Consider the following 23,806-nt stretch of genomic DNA (forward strand, 5'->3'; position numbering starts at 1 on the left):
TTTCCAAGTCAAGAAGCCGCTTTCTTTGCTCATCCATTCAAGTTTTATCATGAGATTGTAGCAATTCAGTCATGTCTTCAGGCTCCACTTCAAATTCTAGTTCTCTTGCTGTTTCCACCACATCTGCAGTTTCTTCCTCAGATGAAGTCTTGAACCCCCTCAAAGTCACCCATGAATGTTAGAACCAACTTCTTCCAAACTCCTGTTAATGTTGATACTTTGGTCTCTTCCCGTGAATTACAAATGTTCTTAATAGCATCCAGGATGGTGAATCCTTTCCAGAAGGTTTTCAATTTACTTTGCCCAGATCCATCAGAGGAACCACTTTGTATGGCAGCTATAGTGTTACTAAATGTATTTCTTAAATAGTAAGCCTTGAAAGTTGAAATTACTCCTTGGTCAATGGGCTGCAGAATGAATGATATGTTAGCGAGCATGAAAGCAATATTATAATAGTAACATCAGAGATCACTGATCAAAGGTCACCATAACAAATATAATAATAATGAAAAGTTTGAAATACTGTGAGAATTATCAAAACGTGGCGCAGAGATATGAAAGGAGCAAATGCTGTTGGAAAAATGGCACCAGTAGACTTGCCCAGTGCAAGCTTGCCACACTTTCCATTTCTAAAAAATATGTCATCTACAAAGCTCAATATAAAACGAAGCACAATGAGATATGCCTGTATTATGCAAGGATCCTCACATTATTTGCAAATTCTATGCGAGGATATTAAGAGGAGAGTACTGTTGGATGCATACTGTTTGAATTGTTATATTAAGCAAGTCTTGAAAATGAAATTGCCTGTTACATACAATACCCTTTTTGAAGAATCTGTCTGCACTTCATGTCTCTTCTCCTCCTACTACTGGTATATGAGAAGATGGATCAATGAGTTGCAGGAATCACAAATGATCGAAAAGATTACTGACCTCAAGAAAATTCTTATAACTGAAGATAGTGGAGAAAGAGCATCGCCTTGGTGTTCAACTGACCAAGGCTATATTTCCATCTCTGCTGCTGACTGTGCAACAATGGCCCAGGCAATGGATGCCCCAAAGCTCCCCATTGCACAGAGAGAGGTGCCTGTTCATGGCTGCCACACAAGATATGGTCGCTGATACATATTTGCCATTGAGTACCGGCCTTATCTCTGGTCTCCGGGACACTCTTGATTTCTCTGTCTATAATGTGTATGGTTGTAATAGAACTGATACAACACCCAGAGAAAAGTAACCTTCAAGAGTTATAAAGATAGTCAAATTCCAGCTCATCATCAAAGAAATGAGTCCATTTCCCTTAATTCTAAGCACTTGGTTGAAAGAGTGTCCTATGATTTCAGGGATGGAAGGACCTCTCATTCAAATGCTTATTTGGACAGAAGTAAAACATATCTAGGCTTTTACATTTGCCAGAAAGTCATGTCATTCAGAAAAGGAGCAAGAAGACTTTCATATATTGAAGAAAATTAAAGGTACTGCCTTGGTGGACAAGACTAATCCCACTTTAGGGTGGCATCCTTTTCAAGAGCAATTTAGAGACAGAAATCACTAACACTTATTCAATGCTCATTAAGTACGCTTTCTTAACATACTTATTTGTACCAATAATCTTATTAGGTAGCTCTAATTATAATTCCTGATTAAAGGGTGAGGATTCTCAAATAAAGAAAATGAAGCAATTAATCAATGATATACTGCTGGGAATTATTCGATCCAGAAGTCAAGTTCAGGCAATCTGACACTGTTTCAAACTAAAATGTCACTGCTGTTTCTCTCAACCAACTAATTTGGTAATCATGTTAATATGCCATTTAGAAACTAAACAATAATAATACATAACGAAGGGCTGAAGTATAAATATACTTTACGCAAACACAAACAAAAGTAGTAAAGTTATCTATTGAAATAAAAGTAACCATAACCCGATTCGTAAGAATTGTCTTGGTTCCTATTAAGACCATTGACTATTATTCAGAGCAAATGATGACAATAGTAAAAGAAAGAATAATTTGTATAATAATGTTACAGCAAAATTGAACTTTATTTCATGTTTTGATAAAGCAAAAATATATCAAATAGTTAGTATTACTTCCAAAACATCATAACCAATATCTCCAGAGTACAAAATGACAAAACACACCCCCCTACAAACACAAATACACGGGCACCCATGAGTGTATTTATATACCTATATCTTTGGAAAGGAAAACATTTCACAGGGATGGATCATTTTTCTCTCACTTATGCTTTGTTAGCCACAACAAATTGGAACCCTATAAAGGATTTTCTCAATGGTTTTTTTTAAGCTACAAACAAGGTCAGTTTTGACAAGATCTAACTATCGATAGACCTAAACCTCTTATACTGTTGGTGGGAATGCAAACTGGGGCATCCACTCTGGAAAACAGTATGGAGGTTCCTCCAAAAGTTAAAAATAGAACTACAATCTGGTCCAGCAATTGTACTACTATGTATTTACCCCAAGCATGCAAAAATACTAACTCAAAGGGATACATGCATCCTGATGTTTATAGCAGCATTATCAACACTAGCCAAATTATGGAAAGAGCCCAAATGTCCAACAACTGATGAATGGAAAAAGACGATGTGGTATATATACAATGGAATATTACTCAGCCATCAAAAAGAACGAAATCTTGCCATTTGCAATGACACGATGGAGCTAGAGAGTATTATGCTAAGCAAAATAAGTCTGTCAGAGAAAGAAAAATACCATATGATCTCAATCCTATGTGGAATTTAAGAAATGATGGATTTTAACAGATGAACATAGGAGGAAGAAAGAGAGAGAGGCAAACCAGAAAATAGACTCTTAACTGTAGAGAACAAACAGGGTTGCTGGAGGGGAGTTGGTTGGGGGATGGGTTAAACAGGTGATGGGTATTAAGGAGGGCACGTGTGGTGATGAGCTATAGGTGTTAAACATAAGTGATGAATCACTAACTCCTACACCTGAAACCATTATTACACTGTATGATAACTAACTAGAATTTAAATAAAAACTTGAAAAAGGAAAAAAAAAAAAAAAAAGAGGTAACCCAATGCTCCTAATTTCCTTATTTGAAAAAAATATGTTAATTGAAAATACTTCACATATTTCAGAGCTTGGCCAGAGACTCTTTTTTCCTTACAGACATAATTTTAAAGCTGCAAGGTGAATGAACAATGAAATCTAATCATATAAGTAAATTTAATAAATCTGGTTCAGGTAGGTCTTAAAAAAAACCTGACCCACTCCAAAGTCCATTTCCAACAGTGTATGTCTTGACATATTTAAGGTCACAGGCCTACACAGCCATACTTTAGAGGTTGATGGTCTAGTATGGACAGAGAGCAGCATGGGTCCCGAGGGATCCTCATGTGTCCCTCCCTTCTTCGGCAGTGACTGAAGAGTCATCACCTGGAGTTGTCTCTAATCTTCGCTTCTACTTCATAAAATGGGAAGTGGGCAATAGGTACAATTTATTCAATTCCTTAATATATGCAAAGGGTCAACAACAAGAGGTAGGCAATGTTCAATGTATGTTGCTGGGCTTGTCTAGAAGATAATATTAATCATAGAAGTTGATATAATTATGAAGAAAACAATAGCAAAGTAACAATAACAGTATTTTATTAATAAAATGTATAGTAGCAAAAATATAGTTATTAATAATAATAAAAGATATGATTAAAAACTAGAGCTGCAAATTATCTACGAAACTATATTTTATAATGTTTATTTAGTTTTGAGAGAGAGCACAAGTTGGGGAGGGACAGAGAGAGAGGGACAGAGGATCCGAAGCAGGCTCTGTGCTGACCTCAGAAAGCCTGATGTGGGGCTCAAAGTCACGAACAGTGAGGTCAGGACCTGAGCCAAAGTCGGAAGCTCAACCAACTGAACCACGCAGGTGCCCCTGAAACTGTATCTTTAAAAATAGATTCTAGGGGTGCCTGGGTGGCTCAGTCGGTTAAGCATCGGGCTCTATGTTTTGGTTTAGGTCATGATCTCACAGTGTGTGAGTTCAAGCTCCAAGTCGGGCTTGGACAGGGCCTACTTGGCATTCTGTCTCCCTCTCTCTCTGCTCCTCCCCCTGTCACATGCTCTGTCTCTCTCTCAAAAAAGGGGGGGGGAAGACATTCTAAAACAATTTGAGGGAGATTTCAACACATTTCTGCAATATTCCTTAATGGATAAAGGCCTCAAAGGGGCTTACACCTGGTTTCCACCAGTACTAAAACTTTATTTGCATCTTTGAAAACCATAATGTAAGATTTTGGAAGGTCAAGCAGATTTAAGATTTCACACAACAGTAAAGTTGCAAAGTATAAAATTTCTGTAAACAAAAAATATTAAGTCTAGAAAGATTACAAAATACAAAATACAAAAGTATTAAGTCTAGAAAGATTACTGAAAAAAGCTAAAATACACCTGAAGGAATTTATGCTGAATTAAGGATTACAAATAATTCTCTTCTTACAGGATGAATCCTTGAGATTGGCACCAAATTGATACGGGCAACAAAGTTAATTTTCTAGCTTTCTCCTTATACAAAACGTATGTTCTGACTAACTGCCCACACAACATTTTACTAACCAGAAAATTATTGTAGAAGGTAACTTTCATTTATTTTAAATACTTTTAGAAATATTCTACTTATTCATATTTTATGTGTATTACATAAATTTCACTTGGAATATGTTTCATTTGGCAGCTTTTCCTAAGATAGTTATATTCTCATACTTTATTAAAATTATTGGAGTAAATTACTGTATTAGGATTTAGAACAGCAATCCTCCCAAATGCTTATTTTCAGAATTAGTCTATTCTTCTAATCGACTGAAGGGATGTAGATATCTGTAACATGAAGCTGTAATAATTCATAAACATACTGTTCTTAAATCCACTTAAGTGTGGTGAAGGGATGCCCCATAAATAATTAGATATTGAGAAAGACAGGGATAAACTTTGGTTATTTGGAAAACAAGATTAGATATCTTTTGTGTATAATGTTCTCAAGGAGGAGAAATGACTGAATCCTTTTATTCCCACATCCCATTGCTCAAAGATACTTACTTCCTTCAAATAAAGACCTTAAGTTGTTTTAGAAGCTTTATGAAAGCATTTGAAGTGTATAAATATTATAACAAAAAGGATAAACACAATTTGAGGAATCACCGGATAGATTACAGGAGTCTTGTACAATTATTTAAAATATTGGACCAATTCATGTTATGTTCACATCTGACATACCAAAAGCAGTGCTAATGGTGTAACTTAAAGAAAAAAAAATGTAAGAATGAGGCTGAAATGTGTGCCAATACATTGGACACATGAAAAAGATCTGAAACCTCCAGTCTGAAAAGAAAACAAAGCAGGGAAAGAGTGTTAAACTATGACTTCGAGCTTTTAAGAGCGTGGAAAGGTCAATAAAACAAATTTCTACCAATGAGATTTAGGGGCACCTGGGTGGCTCAGTTGGTTGAATATCCAGCTCTTGATACTGGCTCAGGTCGTGACCTTGCACTTGTCATATCGAACCCTGTGTCAGGCTCTGTGCTGGGCAAGGAACCTGCTTGGGATTCTCTCTCTCCCTCTCTCATTGCCCCTCCCCCTCACATCCATGTGCACACATGCATGCTCTCTCTTTCTCAAAATAAGTAAGCTTAAAAAAAAAAACAAAAAATAAAACAAAATAAAAATGAGATTTAATTAACATCCTAGGGCTTAAAGATATTTTGGAAAAACAGTTATAAATTTATGGAATTCTAACAGGAGAGAGGATACATGCTAAAATGTTAATAAATCCAGGAAAGTTCTAAAATAACACAATAAGAGAAAAGGTCATGTTTTTACAATGATGTCATTGTATTTTATTCATAAAAGAGGCTGCATGGAAAGTAGCTGGCTCTGGCATTGTGGATGGCAGTCACTGTCTTTGCTGTCTCTATGGCATTTCTAGAGACAGACATCAGGATTAGAGGAACCACAGTTCTTGCCCAGAGCAGAAACCCTACCTTAGTTTACAGCCTATAAGCCTCTTAATAGTCCCCAGGGAAATGTTCTATCATCATCGGGGAAAAAAATTAAAACATAGTTTCAGAAGCTTCAGTTTGGGAAGTGATTACACATTTTAGGCAAGTTTAATTCTCCAGTGGTACACGAAAAATCTAAGAACCCTGGGTCGCCTGGGTGGCTCAGTCGGTTAGGTGGCTGACTCTTGATTTGGACTCAGGCCATGATCTCATGGTTCTCGAGTTCAAGCCCCACGTCCAGCTCTGTGCTGACAGTGTAGAGCCTGCTTGGGATTCTCTCTCTCTCTCTCTCTCTCTCTCTCTCTGCTCTCTACCCTCTTTCTCAAATAAATAAGTTAACTTTAAAAAAAATTAAAGCCAAAAAAACTAAGAACCTTAATCATTTGTAAATGAGGTAATAAAAGGCAAAACAACTGATACATTTTTTTTTTAATTTTTTTTTTCAATGTTTATTTATTTTTGGGACAGAGAGAGACAGAGCATGAACGGGGGAGGGGCAGAGTGAGAGGGAGACACAGAATCGGAAGCAGGCTCCAGGCTCCGAGCCATCAGCCCAGAGCCCGACGCGGGGCTCGAACTCACGGACCGCGAGATCGTGACCTGGCTGAAGTCGGACGCTTAACCGACTGCGCCACCCAGGCGCCCCATCAACTGATACATTTTTAAAGAATAGTTATTACTTAACAATGGAAACTGATACACATATATTCAGAAAATGCTGACACATCTTTTGTACTGAGATGGTTTCCCTGAAGAAATAGGTTTTGTCAAAAGTGGGAATTTCAGAGTCAAATAATATCCTTTCCATGACAATATGTCATTGACATAAATTTCTACTCTAACATAATTCTTTATCTAAATTATAGTCTTTGGAAGAATTTTTGTCTCTACAAATCATTGGCATTTGCCTAATAATTGTTATCTGTACAGTCTGATGTCACATGTTATCTTCTACATTTTTTCTCGCCAGATTTGCATTCGTGTATATATTATACATTTGTCTATTACTGTATATTCATTTATTTTTGCTCTTATTTTAAATTAGATGACAAAAACTTATGGAGCAGATCTTTTCTGTTCAAAATGCTAGTAGTGGGGGTGAAAGGAATGAAAATATTGGATTTAGTGCTTTGATTACCAACACAGTAACTGTGAGGTACAATAAAATATTTGCTATCAACATACGAAGATCATAGGTAAATTCACTTATTTAAAAACGTTTTTCTCTAAAAGGAGACTAGTCCATTATTTTAATTGGATAAAATTTTTTTCCATTTGTCTCTTTATTCTACTCATTTTAATAATTCTTCTTAGTTATTCTGTATGTGAGCAAAATTTTAATCAGTCTTGTCTTAGAATGTTCTTACCAGCCAGATCGCCTTTAGGCATGATTTGCTGCATTTACCCTACATGAGGCAAGCTTGTTTTTCTTGTTCTCTTTATTTAGCAAGTCCTGAAATGTCGTATTTTTATTACAATCACACAAAGAAAATTTGCATGTGAATTACAAAGATTTATTTCTTGAACCATTTGATAATTGCCAATGTGATACCTCATCACCCTCCAGCCCCATAATTTCTGGTGTAGTTTTAACAAACAAGAACATTAGGATATTCACCCATATAATTACAATATAACCATAAAAAACAAGGAATTTGACATTGTATATTGTTGTCCTCTGGTCCTTATACTTCATTCATGATTCACCGGTTGAGAATCATCTTGGGATGGAATTTTCATGGCTCTTTGATTGCCTTGAATGGGAACAGTGCCTGGTCTTGCCCTGACTCTAGTGACTTTGACACTATCGAAGACTGCAGGCAGGTTTATTTTGTAGACTGTGCCTCACGTGGGTTTGTCTGACATTTACTCATGTTTAGAATAGATTAGATCACATCATACTAGATTAAGTTATGTTAGATTTCCCTCTTATTACATTGAATTAGACCAGATGTTTCCTCATGGTTAGATTAGGTTTATTACACAGCTTCAGGAGGATATTCTTCAGGAGGCGTGATATTCTTCTAATTGTGATATTCTCCTATCATACCATCAGACATAATGCTTTTGATTTCTTCCACTAATAAAATGTCCATGTTGATCAAATTGTTAAGATTGTGAAGTCCCCTGTAAAGTTACTCTTTTTCCTTTTGAAATTGTAGTCAGTACTATGTAGGGAGATCCTTTGAAGGTATGTAAGTGTTGTGCTTCTCATTAAATTTTCCAGTTATTTACTTATCTTTATGAGGATAGATTCATGGTTTCCTGTTTTAGACACTGGATTATAATCCATTTCTACCATTTATTTTGAAGATCAGTTTGTCCCAGATTTGCCCAAAGATGCCCTTGAAGCAGCTTCTGTGTCTTTTGACATGTCTCCATCATTTGAGCACTTTCTGTTTTTCTGGGGCAATAAAATGATTTAATCTTCTCTTTCACTTTCTGTGCTGCAGTCAAGCCATCAATGGTTTTTCTAGAGTTCTGGCTCTTTGTGTTGGAGGATGGTATTAAGAAAGGGATACCTGGATGCCGGGTTTGTTCCTTGCGGTTGGGGACTCTCTGATCTAGGTAATTTCAGGGGGCAGGTAAGGTCTGTATGTGCACACACACACACACACACACACACAGATACACACACACATCTCTGTAAATGTGTACAAACACATCTGCATTTATTTTATAGCGTGCACGTGTGTGTGTGTGTGTGTGTGTGTGTATAACCAATCGCATACCAGTATTTCTAATTCTAATCGAGCACTATTGGGTTTATTCTACTCCGTCTTCCCATATGTGCAACTCTCACATCTGACAGTGAGAAATCAGGCTCCGATTTCCCACTCCCCAAGTCTACTTAGTTGGTCCATTCCTTTCTCTCTTCCTCATCTCCCACCAACACCCATCTGAAAGCTCTCCTTACTCAGCCCAGCCAGCCATGATAGTTTGGTATTTTTTTCTGAAAATGATTTTGTAAGAATATCGCTGTGACTACAGTGATCACTGTGTATATTTTATCAAGAATTGAAACTTAATACATGCCCTATTAGTGTCCTAAAAATGAAACGAGAAAGATGGTCTTTCAAAAAGGCTTGTTCTTCCTCAGTCTAATGCTGGCTCTGAAAGGGGTAGGCTTGAAATATCTACAAACCAAGTAGCCCTTTTGCACTTTTGCAGGGTCTGCTAGCCACGGGATGTTAGGAGGTTCATTTCTATTAACAACAGCATACGATTCAACTATTTTGAACTAGGTCAACATACTCCATTCACTCTTCCTGTGTTTCCCCATGTGTGACTGGCTGACAGGACAATTATTGTGCCTTGACTTCCACATCATGCAGATAGGTCCTGTCATTCTCTCACTAGGAGAATCTGACCATTGGACGTGAACTCCTAAAGTCAGCTGGCTGTCGGATGAGATCCAGGTTACATGAGGAGCTGTACCTGAGCATAGGAGTCTGGGTGTTCTCCAGGGGGCACGTAACACGGGTGCCCGGTGAGGTACGGACAAAACACAAGGAGTAACTTCTCTTTCCTATGGAAGCTAATGTTGTAAAGTTGTTTTCGTCTGAAGAGATGATCAGAGAATACACAGCACCCCACAAGCATAGGGGAAAAGTACTAAAAATCGTGTTAGATAGTTAATAAAAAATATGATGCACTTTTACAAATGCTCTGTACTTTGTGGTATTTCTCAACGTTTAAAATTATTCCATATTGAGATTTTTTTCTCATTCTAAATATTCACTTTCATGCCCCGTTTTATGCTCCTAGTTTTATAATTGTGTTTAGTAATGGAGGCCCCAAATTGAGCAAGTGAGAGAGCCCAGGACGTCTAAACAACCGCTGTTGATCAGTAATGGAAGTCTAGCCAATGCGAGAATCAGTGTGGTGTCACTTAATTGTCTAGAGTACTGGTTTTGCCACTTTGTATAAAGTATCTGTGGGCCGCTGCTGCTGCTGCTTCTAGTTTCAGAAAACGAAACAGGATTCTAGCTTTTGTTTTTTTTTTTTCCTTTTTCCTCTAATCTCCATGGTGTTTCCAGTTCCTCACCAACAGTCCTTCCTAAACTTGAGACATGTAACACCTGAGATTTCAGGCATGCCAGTAGACAGGTGCAACGGGGTCTGGGAAGGACATGCACCCTGGAGGTCATCAGGGTAGAAATGCCGGGGTCCCCGCTGTGCCAGACGGGTAAGACCTTTTACACAGGAGGAGCCGGCCTTAGACACAAATGAGGAGAACCATATCTAGGACAGGCCTGCCGATGGGTATTTGTGGAGCTGACAGGCTTTGTAAGCAGGAAACAGGATCATCAAATACGATGAAGAATGAGAGGTGTATGTTAGTTTTGAGGCAAATGCAGAAGGTTTAACCTGGGTTTTGGTAGACTAGGCAAGAGGACAGAATTTCGTGACCCAGAATTCGAGGCTTTCTTGAAGGACGAGTCCAGAATCCAACACATGGTGAGTCGTTCGCCAGCCACATTCAGCTACACTGTCACATTAGAGTTAGAACTCAGGCAATCATTTTCCCCAAAGAGTCGGATAAATCAGAGCAGTGAGAGAGGACAGGCCTTTTTTGTAGGTATGTGGCTGTCATGAGTGGAATGGCCACCACCGGTCTCTGTGCAGTCTTCCCTTCTGCTCCTTGCCCTCACCTCTCTAGTCCACTGCTCAAGACTTGCTGGAATGTGTGTCTCTGCCCCAGGATCTTTGCAGCAGCCCTGGAACACTCCCCACCCCCACCCCCCCAGTGCCTCCAATCTCGTCTCCTGCTGCACTTAGAAGACTATTTTGAAAAAGGCAAACTCAGTCATTGCTCAGGCTTGAAATCATTTGGGCGCTCCTTTGTTCTTCATGTAACTTTTATGTTCCTTGTTACTGTCTTTTAACAGCTCTCCCCCACCCAAACGCCAACATTAGCTTCATAGCTAAGTGCATCACAGCCATGCTGGGCGCCTTTTAGGTGTTTAAGTGACACGTGATTATTTACACACCTGGACAAGTTTACACGTTATTTTGTAATGTGCCCCACCCGTGCCCCACAGCGCCCCACAGCGCCCCTTCTCCCACCCACCAAACCCGAATCCCAACCAAAGCAAGTCATCCGAACCCTTGAGTAATCCTTTAGATTTCAAGTTTACTTCAGGCCTCCCCCAACATGCCCTTCCTAAAGTCCTGAGTCAGCTAGGCTTTTTGTGAACTCAGCCCCTCGTCCAGTTGTACGGAATCCCTAATTCCGAATAAAGTGCTTGGCAACATAGAGAGTGCCTCATGAATATTTGTAATGTGAATTAATTAATAAAAAGATATTGATTAAAGAACTGCTAACCTTCACAGCAACCTATGCTTTCTTCGCCCTCCCCCCCCCCCGCCCCGAACAAAAGAAATCAAAGTCTAACATGCCGAATGTATTTGTGAAGGGTAATGTACTTGGTAACAAAGTTGTCCGTTTTTGGCAAGATCTCTTGTTTTGAAGCCTTTGTTTTCTCACCAGGAGCTGGCTGGCTTTCTCACTGTCATCCCTTCCCAATTTATCATTGCTTATACCGACAGAGAGAGAGGGAATATAGTATGATATTTAAGAGCACAGGTTTTGAGACAGACTGCAAGATTCAAATCCTTACCTCTGACATTTACCAGCTATAATGACTTTGGGCTATTTATTTAACCTTTCTTTGCCTTGGTTTCCATATCTGCAAAATGAAAATAATAACTGCCTCATAGTGATGGTGTAAAAATTAGGTAAATTATTATATCAAGAAACTGAGAACAAAAAAAACCTGGCACCTATGTGCAAACCGCATACACTGGGTAACTATGATTTAGCTTTAGTTTTCTTATTCCTGGTATAGCCTCATATCAGAAGAGAGAGGAGAGGATTTTCTCTATTAGCGGTCCAGGCCAGATGTTTTGTGGTCCAGATCATTAAACTGTGCCTTCAAAATTGCCTGAGAGGGGCATGTGGGTAACTCAGTCGGTTAAGCATCTGACTTCAACTCAGGTCATGATCTCACAGTTTGTGAGTTTGAGCCTCATGTCAGGCTCTGTGCTGACAGCTCGGAGCCTGGAGCCTGCTTTAAATTCTGTGTGCGTCTCTCTCTCTGCCCCCGTTCATGCTCTGTCTCTCTCTCTCAAAAATAAATAAACATTGAACATTTTTTTCTAAATGCCTGAGATATCCCTTTCTGGAGACTAAAGTCTACAACATACACATCTGCACAGGACTGTTACCTGAGGACGGTAGGTGGCTGGGTTACAGAAGACCCTGCTTTATAACTGCTCCCCAGACCGAACTTTCTGAGGCTGGGTTCCTTGTCAAGCCAACCATCTGATCTGAATGCAGGCAAAGTATCCATTTAGCACCGAGTTTTATTCCACTTCTCTATTCCTGTGTTATATGAAATTTTCATTTGGGAAAGAGAATCCTCGGCAGATAATTTTGTATGTCAAATGCAAATCCGTGAAGCACAGAATATTAGTGTTATATTGATCAATTATAGGAGAGCTTTCTCATTTACATATCACAAGTGAGAGTAGAATTAGATTTATTGAATGTCTAAAAATATTTATCTCCAGGCCTCACTAACTTCTGTAAAAAATTTCCCAAAGCAACTAACGAGCTTATAGAAAATTTTACGTGCAAAGGAAAATGAGAAGTGCCCTTTGTATTTACTTTGGGCAGAGTGCAAATGTATGGGCCCTTCTACATATCTGTAATGGTGTTAGAAATTGGTCTGGCTTTTCTAGGAGGGAATTTAGATCCCTAAGCCTAACATCTTGAGTATGTTAAAATATTTTGAACTCAGGATTTCCAAAACTCAGAATTTAGACTAAAGGAAATAACTAGAAAGTTACATAGCCTGTGGGTAGGGCGCCTGGGTGGGCTCCGTCAGTTAAGCCTCTGACTTCGGCTCAGGTCAAGATCTCATGGTTTGTGGGTTCGAGCTCCTTGTAGGGCTCTGTCCTGACAGCTCAGAGCCTGGAGCTTGCTTTGGTTTCTGTGTCTCCCTCTCTCTGTGCCTCCCCCGCCACCACCTCTCTCTCTGTCTCAAAAATGAATAAATATTAAAAAAAAAACTTTTTAAAAAGTATCTGGGCAAAGATCAATTCTTTCCTATCTATTTTTTGTGTGTGTGCCATCATATTAACTTAATGTCTGTGTCGCCCTAATAAAATGTAAGTTCAATGAAACCAGGGACATTTTCTGGGTTTTTTTTTCCCAACCACAGAACAAGTGCTTAGCAGATTGTCTTGTATACATCAAATATTCAACCATTATCTATTATATAAATCAAAGAGTCATTGTTGTGATGTCTGATAGAACACATGAGGAAGTATCTAAACAGCAAAAGTAAGACTGGGGCGCCTGGGTGGCGCAGTCGGCTAAGCGTCCGACTTCAGCCAGGTCACGATCTCGCGGTCTGTGAGTTCGAGCCCCGCGTCAGGCTCTGGGCTGATGGCTCGGAGCCTGGAGCCTGTTTCTGATTCTGTGTCTCCCTCTCTCTCTGCCCCTCCCCCGTTCATGCTCTGTCTCTCTCTGTCCCAAAAATAAATAAACGTTGAAAAAAAAAAAAAAAAAAAAAAAAAAAAAAAAAAAAAGTAAGAGACTGACTAAATAAATATGGCCAATGATGGGACAGATGAAATCCACCAAAAGGTCAAAGTTTTTTTCTAAGTCTATTGATCGACATAAAAAAAATCTTAAGACATATTTTTACATGAAAAAGGTTACAAGCCATATAATTCTAATATTGCAAAAATTTTTTAAAAGAAATAAAATATTCAATGTTTATATGGAGCCACACATATTCTCTCTCTCCTTTAAAATTGTCCTTATATTGTCCTTATTTCAAATATTATGATAAATTGAATTGTTTTTAGATGTTCAATCAGCTTTTTTTTTTTTTTTTTTTGAGAGGGTTATAAAGACCATGTAGCTACTTGGAAAATGGTTAGGAAATAATTTAAGTCTACACAAGAATACAGAAATGCATGCTGGATTACTACTCTGATAAAGTTACATTAACGTAGGGCTAAGGAAGGGACAAATTAATGTACGACTAGGGAATAATTTGTAGGGGAGTGAGTTTCTGGGTTTCTTTCTGTATCTTTCTTTCTCCCTCTTTCATGCTTCCTTCCTCCTTTCCTTTCTTCCATCTCCCCCGTCTCTCTCTTTAATTCTTTCTTCTTAATGCCACCATTTTTTCCCTAAAAAATTCAATTAGAATCTCATTCAATTAGATTCAATTAGAATTTCATTAGCCCTTTTGGTAATTATTGAAAAAAAACGGAGTTGAGTATGTTCTCCCTATCTTCAGACACCAGTACATCTTTTAGGAGTTGCCAGAGCCTTCTTTACTAACAACCAACTCAAGTAGCTCAGAGTTGCCCTTCCTCCATAAATCCCTAAATAGAACTAAAACCATACCCAGTGATGAGCAAACAATGACCTATATATTCATTTAGCTCTTGTGCTGCTCTGAATGTCAGTTTTAGTCAAGGATTATTTTATGGGGAAGAAAAATTATGCCCCCTTTTGAGGTAATCATTTTTGTTTGCTGGTTTTTCTGCTGCAGGACACTTCTGATGCATTTCACTTAGGTTTCACATGTTCCAGCATTTTCTACTGACCCTTTAACTAGAAGAAAATAACTGATAGAAAATGCAAGGAACTTAGTTCTCCTTGGTTACACAAACAAGGTCAACCTGAACAAAGATTTAATTTTCATCTGTAGTACTTCCAAGCTTACAGACCCCAGAGGAGAAACTGAATGTAGTTTATTAAGTTTTATAAATTATTCCCATTCTGATTCTTTTTTTCCCATTCTGATTCTTAAAAATGGCTACAGAAACCATTTGGAATTTTACGGAATTCTCATAACTTCCTAGTCCAATACTCTTGTGTATATCACAGGACTTTGGTTCCTAAGTGTATATTCTTTGCATACTCAGATAGATAACCTAATTCTGAGATTAAAAAATATGTATATCTTTCTTTGCACATGCCTTTATATTTTCTGCATTTTCTCATTCAAAGTTGTATCCAAGACTTTTCCTTTTGTATTTTACTTAGAAAAAAAAAAACAAAGATGATAATAATTGAGGTTTAAATTAGGACTATTTTGGATCAAACTTTCTGCTTCTCCCTCCATGACCTCCTACCAAGCTTCTTCCTTTCCTCTTCCCAAATCGAGGGACTGCGGTACCTGCTTCCTAATTATTCCAGCTGATATGAGGGTGCTTATATACTTCTCTGCCTTCTGTCTCTTATATGTATATTTTCTTCTCTCTGTCTTTATCTTTTATGCCGCTGCCCCATTTGTTTTCACAGGCCACTTATGAGCTCAGAGCTACTGCTAAGGAAGAGCCCTGAAAATGTTCGCCACGTATTGATCATACCTTGAGAATCTTGCACATAATCTCATACACGGAGAATGTTTTCTCTGCTCGGGTCCAGTCCCACGTTGTCACCTTGAAAAGATGAGAAACTGACATGTCATCTGTTGTAGAAACACACTCCCTAGTTCCCTCTTTATCGTACTTAGATAATATGGCACACCATGACACTTTCCCACCTGCAGTACATGATCTCAGTTGTGAAGCTATCCTCATAGAGGTCCATGTGTGGTGTTTTGGTGTCCTCTCTCTTAGGCTTTATTGCCATTTCTCCTCCTCTTTCAGCAAATGTTTTATGTTATGTGTAACCATCTCCATTTGCCCAACGTATGTATATATTTTAAATAATGTATGATTTACATAAAAATACCAAGGATTTATATTTCACACGTACAGTAATTTCCCAGTTTACCAACCAGTTACATACAAAGAAGCGTCCTAAATATAAACACTGGCTTTAATTTTTTAAAAAGACATTATTTATATCAAGAAGTTACTTCAAGATGTGAACGCCTTAAACACTGTGAAGACACCAAACAATACGATGAAGTTGGTCACTTTCGTACATTTGAAACATGCATTTGTCTGTCTACTCGTATGAAATTATTCAGAGTAGGAATATAGTAAAATGTATAAATATTAATAGCTTTTTTTCCTGCTTTCTGGGTGCTTTGAACTTTGTATAGACATAGTCATTCAAAATAACAGCAGGTCAGATTCGATATTTCCAAAACCCTATGTAATATTATACCTGTAAGTGAGTGGTCTGGCAATTGATATTCATATTCAATAAATATTTATTAAGAATCTACTGTTGTATAAGGTACATGATTCCAAAAGAAAGACCTTGGGTGCAATAGGTACCCATACATACTTAATACAAAGTCCAATGACTAGAATACAGATATCAAAATGCTACCTTTTTTTACTTAGACATACCTGTGTCAAATAGATAATAAGCACATTTTGACTCTCATAAATGCCTGAATAGAAATGCCTTCCAGATTTTTCCAGGGTTATAAAGTAAATATTTAACCCCAGAACATATATCTTTAGTAAGATATTTTCAGAAACATTTGAGCTGTTTTCTATTTTTCCCCTGTATCTTATTTGCAAAATACAGGAAAACCTTGGTTTGTGAGCATAATTCGTTCCGGAAACATGTTTGTAATCCAAAGCACTTGTATATCAAGGCAAATTTCAAGAACCATTGGCTAAGTCATGATCATGTGACACTCGCTGTCGCGTACCACGTGAATTATAAGACATCCCTTGCTGATCAAGTTAAAATTTACTAGAAATGTCTGCTGCCCTGCGGAATACTCGCAGAACAGATTGCTCGCGATCCAGGGTTTTACCGTATATTGGTAATACGCTATTTACCATTATCAAATTGATGTCACTCTGTCATGATAATACGGGAAAAATAAAAACTGTCGGACAAAAACGCTTACCGGAGGTGCCAGAAACTTGTAAAGACAGGATCCCCTCAGGGCTAGAAATGTTGGCGAGTATGCTCGATCTTGTAGAGGATCCTGCTCCCGTGCTTCACACCAGCCCATGTAGACTATCTGTAGGAAAATGAAATATGATTCGCTGTCAACAAAAGTCTCATTACAGATGCGTACTTTGTGTATCTTGGGTATTTTAATTCTCCCATAACATTATCAAATGAATTGATGAGAAACAATACATACGCCACATAAGCTTTCCAATAAGTGGATGTGAACCACTCCAGAGAGCTTACGTTTCCATCAGCACTTTGTTTATGCAGTCCAACTGGGCATGAGTTATACTTCCCCCTCTCCACCACCGCTACTATAAAAATGTTTCTTCGTAATGAAATTTGTCGACTTATCCTATCCGTTTCTCAATTAGTGGCATTTTACAATGAGGATGTGCTCCCAGGATAAAATTATTTAAGAGGGCAAAGGAGATAAGTCAAAAAGAGGTACCCTATGTGATGACCACTGGTGTGGTATACCACATCTCCCCTCTACCTGACAGGATGGGATGATAGCTTTTCTTGATTTAGTCACCAATCTAAGATGAACATAGATTATTCAAACATTATTCATATATCAAATGGCCATGACAACAGCTCTTTGGTCTTTAGATCTTAAATATGTGTGGATCAATTCCCAAAAAGAAATCATGGGAGATAAGCCACTCCTCCTCCAATCATTTGATTGTTCTGAAGCTCAAACATATACATAAGCATTTATTCAATGAGTTTTATATTCCTGACAATGTATACACATACATCATTTCATTTATCTCTTACCACAACTTTATGTGGTAGGCATATCTGGGAGGATATATTTCCCAGATCATGTCATTTACTTTGGTTTTATGGTTGACAGAATGTTCTTTCCTACTCTTGGACTTTTTTTTTTTTTTTTCCTATGAGATCTGTCGTGACTAATGTGATATTAATGCACATGACAAAAGTAAGTTGGAGTTAGTATCTTGTGCTTCTGCCATTGCCACGAAGAAAGCATACCCAAGATGGAAGCATGTGGAGCTGGCCAGAGCCAGAATTTCCTCCTGGACCCAAGCCTAGCCACGTCCAGCCTAGAGGCTAATTCCAAACAATCAGCTCACTTACAGAGAGAAATAAAACACAGAGAAATAGACTTCCCATGCTCATATCTTAGAGGAATTATTATTATTTTTTAGAAGAACTATTTTTAACAAATATTCCTAATATCCAAATTGACCATCCCTATAAAGTCCCAAAGCCACTCCTTGTGGAAATAGAAAAAATATCTTAAAATTCATATGGTACTACAAAAGACTGAATAACCAAAACAATATTGAGCAAGAAGAACAAAGCTTGAGACATTTTACTTCATGCTTTCAAAAAATATTACAAAACAAGGGGCGCCTAGGTGGCTCAGTCGGTTGAGCATCTGACTTCGGCTCAGGTCATGATCTCACAGCTTGTGAGTTTGAGCCCCACATCGGGCTCTTTGCTGACAGCTCAGAGCCTGGAGCCTGCTTCGGATTCTGTGTCTCCCTCTCTCTCTGCCCCTAACCCACTCACATTCTGTCTCTGTCTCTCTCAAAAATAAATAAACATTAAAAAAAATTACACAACAATAACCAAAACAGTAAGATACTGGCGTCAAAACAGACAGATAAAACTAATGAACAGAAGAGAGAACCCAGAAATACATTTACGCATTTCGGGTCAGCTGATCTCCAACAAAGATCAAGAATACACAATGGGAAATGTATAATGGCTCGGGAAAACTAGATAATCACATGCTAGAGAATCATTTTAGATCCTTATCTCACACCATATGCAAAAATGCATTAAACTCAACTCAACTCAAAATGAATTAAAGGCCCTAAAGCCATTAAACTACAAGAAATACAATTTTAAAACATTATGTCTTTCCTGTGTATCTCCCAAACTGGATGCAGTTAAAAAGACAGGAAGAGACACATTTTCTTGAGGACATGCAGTAATGTAAAAGCTTGTGTAAATCTGGTAAGTTTGATTCTCCACTTCTAACATCAACTCAACACAAATGTGCATACATGTGCACTAGGTACATGTATAAAAATATTCACGCAGGTTCTTCTTCTTAGTCCCACCTATGTATCAATAGTTTGAAATATTAATAAACTGTGTATCAAAATATTTCATAGATGAAACTAGCAATAATTTATGGTAAAATAAATACAGCAGGCAAATTAGTAAATTAGAGCTATCTGGAACAACATGAATGAATCTCACAGAACATAATGCCAATTGAAGGAAGTAGATGTGGAATAACACATACAAGTAATTTGTTTCAGATAAACGAGTCTTTTGGAATGCATTTCTGGTTGGGAAAAAACAAAAAAAGTACTAGAGTGAAGCAAGACAATCACCACCATAATTGTCAGGATAATGGTTACATTAGAAGACAACAAGCTAGTTGTTACTGGGAGAATGCAACTTGGGGAGAAAATGTGAGTTGCTAGCCATCTGCTTTTCTTGACCTAGAATGTGGTTATGCAGGGGTTCGGCTTTTGAATAATCAAGATGCACATCTCTGACTTATGAGCTTTCCTTACATGCATTATGTTTTACAAAAACTCATCTAAAACAGCACGCAATGTGTATTCTTAGTAATAGCTTTATAACAACCTTAAAATAACAGAGAGTTTTGTGAGTATTCTAGGAAGAAAGTATTCTGATAAATACGGTTTAAACTGCACTGTCATTATTGGGCCACTGCAATGGGATAGAATTTTAGTTATTACAGATTATATCACCTTCAATCGTTACATCATTTCACAATTAGGTCAGAGTCTTTCATTTAAACTCACGTTGATAAAACGTATAGTTTCTCTAGGCTGATGACTTCTCTGTATTGGCAGGAGAAAAAAAGAATCGAGTGGTATACATAACCATGAAAAGGAAATATTTCAGCTTCTTAAGGCTATGAAATTTGAGTTTGTTGTCTCTTCCTGCCTCTATAATTTGCTGGAAGCTGAAATATTAGGAAGGAGACACTGGTATTTTTCAAGAAATATCAATGAATACAATTTTATTATTTTGAACTGAGTGTAGCCTTGGGCGAAGAGCTCAGGATATAGCTAATAAAAATGGGATTATCAGAGCTGTAAGGGGGATTTCTTCCAGGGAATGCTTGCTCTCCAGGCCAAGGATTGCCCTTATCATCTTCTGTTCCAAAACAAGGAAGCAAAGTTCTTAATTGTGCAGAGATTTCTAAGGCACTTTTTGATTTTCATCATTACCAGAACTCTTGTGAAATAATTATAAGGTTGAGGAGACCTAGGCATTTTTAGTAAATGCTTCCCACACATGTCACAGCAAATGATAATTCTAAAGAAAAACTGTATCACTTATTTTTTTTTTTTTTTTTTTTTTTTAATTTTTTTTTCAACGTTTTTTATTTATTTTTGGGACAGAGAGAGACAGAGCATGAACGGGGGAGGGGCAGAGAGAGAGGGAGACACAGAATCGGAAACAGGCTCCAGGCTCTGAGCCATCAGCCCAGAGCCCGACGCGGGGCTCGAACTCACGGACCGCGAGATCGTGACCTGGCTGAAGTCGGACGCTTAACCGACTGCGCCACCCAGGCGCCCCTGTATCACTTATTCTTTAAAAAAATTTAAAAACCCAAATGGACAATATAGGCATGAGTATTTCAAAGGGGATATTTTAGAAGCAAGGATAATTAAAAGGGAATGGTTTTCCTTGCATATGAAATGACAGGAGGACTTCCACATGTATAATTTTAAGATACAGATTTTAGAAGCTTGCCTATTTTTCAGCTTTATTGAGGTATAAATCAGCAAATAAAATTATAAGATATTTAAAGTTGCACATTGCGATGATTTGATGAACACATATACTGTGAAAGGAGTTCTCCCATCTCTTTGATACATCCATCACCTCATATATGTGTGTATTTTATTTAAATAGATAAGAACATTTAAGTTCTACTCTCAGCAAATTTCAGTTATACAATACAGTGTTACTTAACGTCACCATGTTATACATTCGATCCTCAGACCCTGGGGGGGGGGGGGTCTAGATGAACATTTGCACCTTTATACCAACCTCTCCCCAGTTCCTCTAGCCCCTGGCAATCATTTTTCTACTCTCTATTTCTATGAGTTTGACTTTTTTTTTTTTTTTTCACATATAAGTGACACTATGAAGTATTCATCTTTCTCTGCCTGGCTTCTTTCATTTAACGGGATGCCCTCAAGTTCCATCCATGTTGTCAAACAGGATTTTCTTCTTTCTCAACGATGAATATATGTCTCACATCTCCTTTATCCATTCATCTGTTAATGGACACTTAGTTTGTTTCCATATATTGACTACAGTGAATAATGCTACAATGAACATGGGAGTTGCAGATATCTCTTGGAGGCCCTATTTTCATCTCCTTTGTGTATACCCCCAAAAGTGGGATTGCTAGATCATATGGAAGCTCTATTTTTAATTTTTTGAGGAGCCTCCATACTGTTTTCCACAATGGCTGCACCAATTTGCACTCCCACCCAAAGTAGACAAGTATATCCTTTTCTCCACATTCTCATTAGCTCTTGTTATCTCTTGTCTTTTGGATGATAGCCATTCTAACAGGTGTTAAGGTGATAGCTCATTGTGGTTTTGATTTGCATAAACTTGCTTATTTTAAATGGCGTGTGTAATTAGCTGAAAACACACCTGATATGTAAAGCTTGCACTGCACAGCAACATTTTATTTTAAAAATTTTTATTATTTTAAAACTTATTTTATTTTACATTATTTCTCCTCTTTTAAATACTTTAATTTTTAGGGCCATTTAACATATTTGAGTGGAAGGTGGAGATTTCCCATAGACCCCGCGCACCTCTCCCACTATCAACATCACCCACAAGTGTGATACGTTTGTTACAACTGATGAACAATTGATACGTCATTATCAGCCAGAGTCCATCCTGTCCATTATGGCTCGCTTTGGTGTTGCATATTCTATAGGTATAACAAATGTTTCATGACACATAGCTACCATTATAGTATCATACAGAATCGTTTCACTGTCTGAAAAACCCTCTGTGCTCTGCTGATTCATCCCTCCTCCCCAATCCCTGGAAATTACTGATTTTTTTACTGCCTACATTATTTTACCTTTTCTAGAATGTCATATCTTTAGGATCATACAGTATGTAGCCTTTTTAGATTGATTGCCTTCACTTTTTAACGTATATTTATGGTTCCTCCATGTCCTTTCATGGCTTGACACCTCATTTCTTTTCAGTGTTGAGTGATATTCCATTCTTGGGATACACAAAGCCATCATGGCTGCTTCCAAGTGTTGGCAATACGAACAAAGGTGCTATAAACATCAATTTGCAAGTTTTTGTCTGGACATAGGTTTTCAAATTTTTTTTTGATGTTTATTTATTTTTGAGACAGAGAGAGACAGAGCATGAGCAGGGAAGGGGCAGAGAGAGGGAGACACAGAATCTGAAAAAGGCTCCAGGCTCTGAGCTGTCAGCACAGAGCCCGATGCGGGGCTCGAACTCACAAACAATGAGATCATGACCTGAGCCGAAGTCGGACGCTTAACTGACTGAGCCACCCAGGCGCCCCTGGACATAGGTTTCCAACTCGTTCAGGTATATACCAAGGAGGGTGGCAGCTGAAATGTATGATAAAAGTATATTTTGTTTCATAAGAAATGGCAAAACTATCTTTCAAAGTGGCTACGCATGTTTTACTCTCACCAGCAATGCAGAGTTCTTGCTTCTCCGCATCCTTGCCAGCATTTGGCATTGTCAGTGCAGGGGGTTTGGCCATTGGAGTAAGTGTGTACTGGTATATTATTGTTCTTTTATCTTTTCATTCTGCTGATGACATGTAATGGGGAGCATCTTTTCGTATGTTTATTTGCCTTCTGTGTATCTTCTTTGGTGAGGTATCTATTACCGTCTTTGGCCCATTTCTCAATTGGGTTGTTTTCTGCACTATCAACACAGAGCCTGATGCAGGACTCAAACTCACACACTGTGAGGTCATGAGCTGAGTCGAAGTCGGACCCTAAACCAACTGAGCCATCCAGGCGCCCCTACTTGGATTGTTTTTTTATTGCTGAGTTTCAAGAGTTCTTTGTATATTTTAGATAATGGTCCTTTATTAGATATGTTGTGCAAATATTTTCTCCCAATATGTGGCTTGTCTTATTCTATTGATATGGTCTTTTGCAAGGTAAATATTTTTGCTTTTAATGAATTCCATGTTAGCAATGGTTTCTTTCCTAGATCCTGGAAAGAATCTCTGGTGTCACCTCTGAAATGTCATCAACATAGTCAAGGTCATCTAGATGTTTCTCCTGTTATCTTCTGGAAGTTTCATAGTTTTGGATTTTACATTTAGGTCTGTAATCCAGTTTGAGTTAAATTTTGTGAAGGGTGTATGGTCTATGTCATGATTCTTTTTTTTTTTTTTTTTTTTTTTTTTTTTGGCATATGGATGTCTAGTTCTAGAACCATATTTTCAAAACACTGTCCAGAGAGGATCCTCAAAAATTTTTGTAAATGGATTACCTCCTGACAATAGCAATTAGACAGAGAAAAGAAGATGGGAGACCACCAGTCTGACTGAATCTGTGACCATAGCTCATATTCAGAACATGGTAAGAATTTTCTTTTTTTTATTTTGACCTTCTCCCCTAAACAAATTGAAGATACTGCAGTTGGATGGGTGAATTAACTTACTGTGTTATTTAAGTTGCAAACCAATTATTTGACGAATTGAAATCAACTGCCCTTATCTTTCAAATCTTTGCAAAACTAGAAATGCAATTCTAGAGGCAGTCAAAAGTTCACCTATTCATTTTTATAAATCCCA

General features: G+C 37.9%; 1 protein-coding gene across 1 annotated transcript in view; it reads right to left on the reverse strand.

The window, feature by feature from the left end:
* Positions 1–23,806, reverse strand: part of SNTG1 (syntrophin gamma 1) — a 310,753-nt gene that overhangs the window by 66,477 nt on the left and 220,470 nt on the right. The window contains exons 16-17 of the mRNA XM_030303901.1: positions 16,892–17,008; positions 15,441–15,512 (exon numbers count right to left, since the gene is read on the reverse strand). Coding sequence (XP_030159761.1) covers positions 15,441–15,512; positions 16,892–17,008 — 189 coding nt within the window. The remainder of the gene's footprint in view (positions 1–15,440; positions 15,513–16,891; positions 17,009–23,806) is intronic.

Source organism: Lynx canadensis, chromosome F2 (genome assembly GCF_007474595.2).
Source record: "Lynx canadensis isolate LIC74 chromosome F2, mLynCan4.pri.v2, whole genome shotgun sequence".
In the NCBI taxonomy this organism is placed as follows: Eukaryota; Metazoa; Chordata; class Mammalia; order Carnivora; family Felidae; genus Lynx; species Lynx canadensis.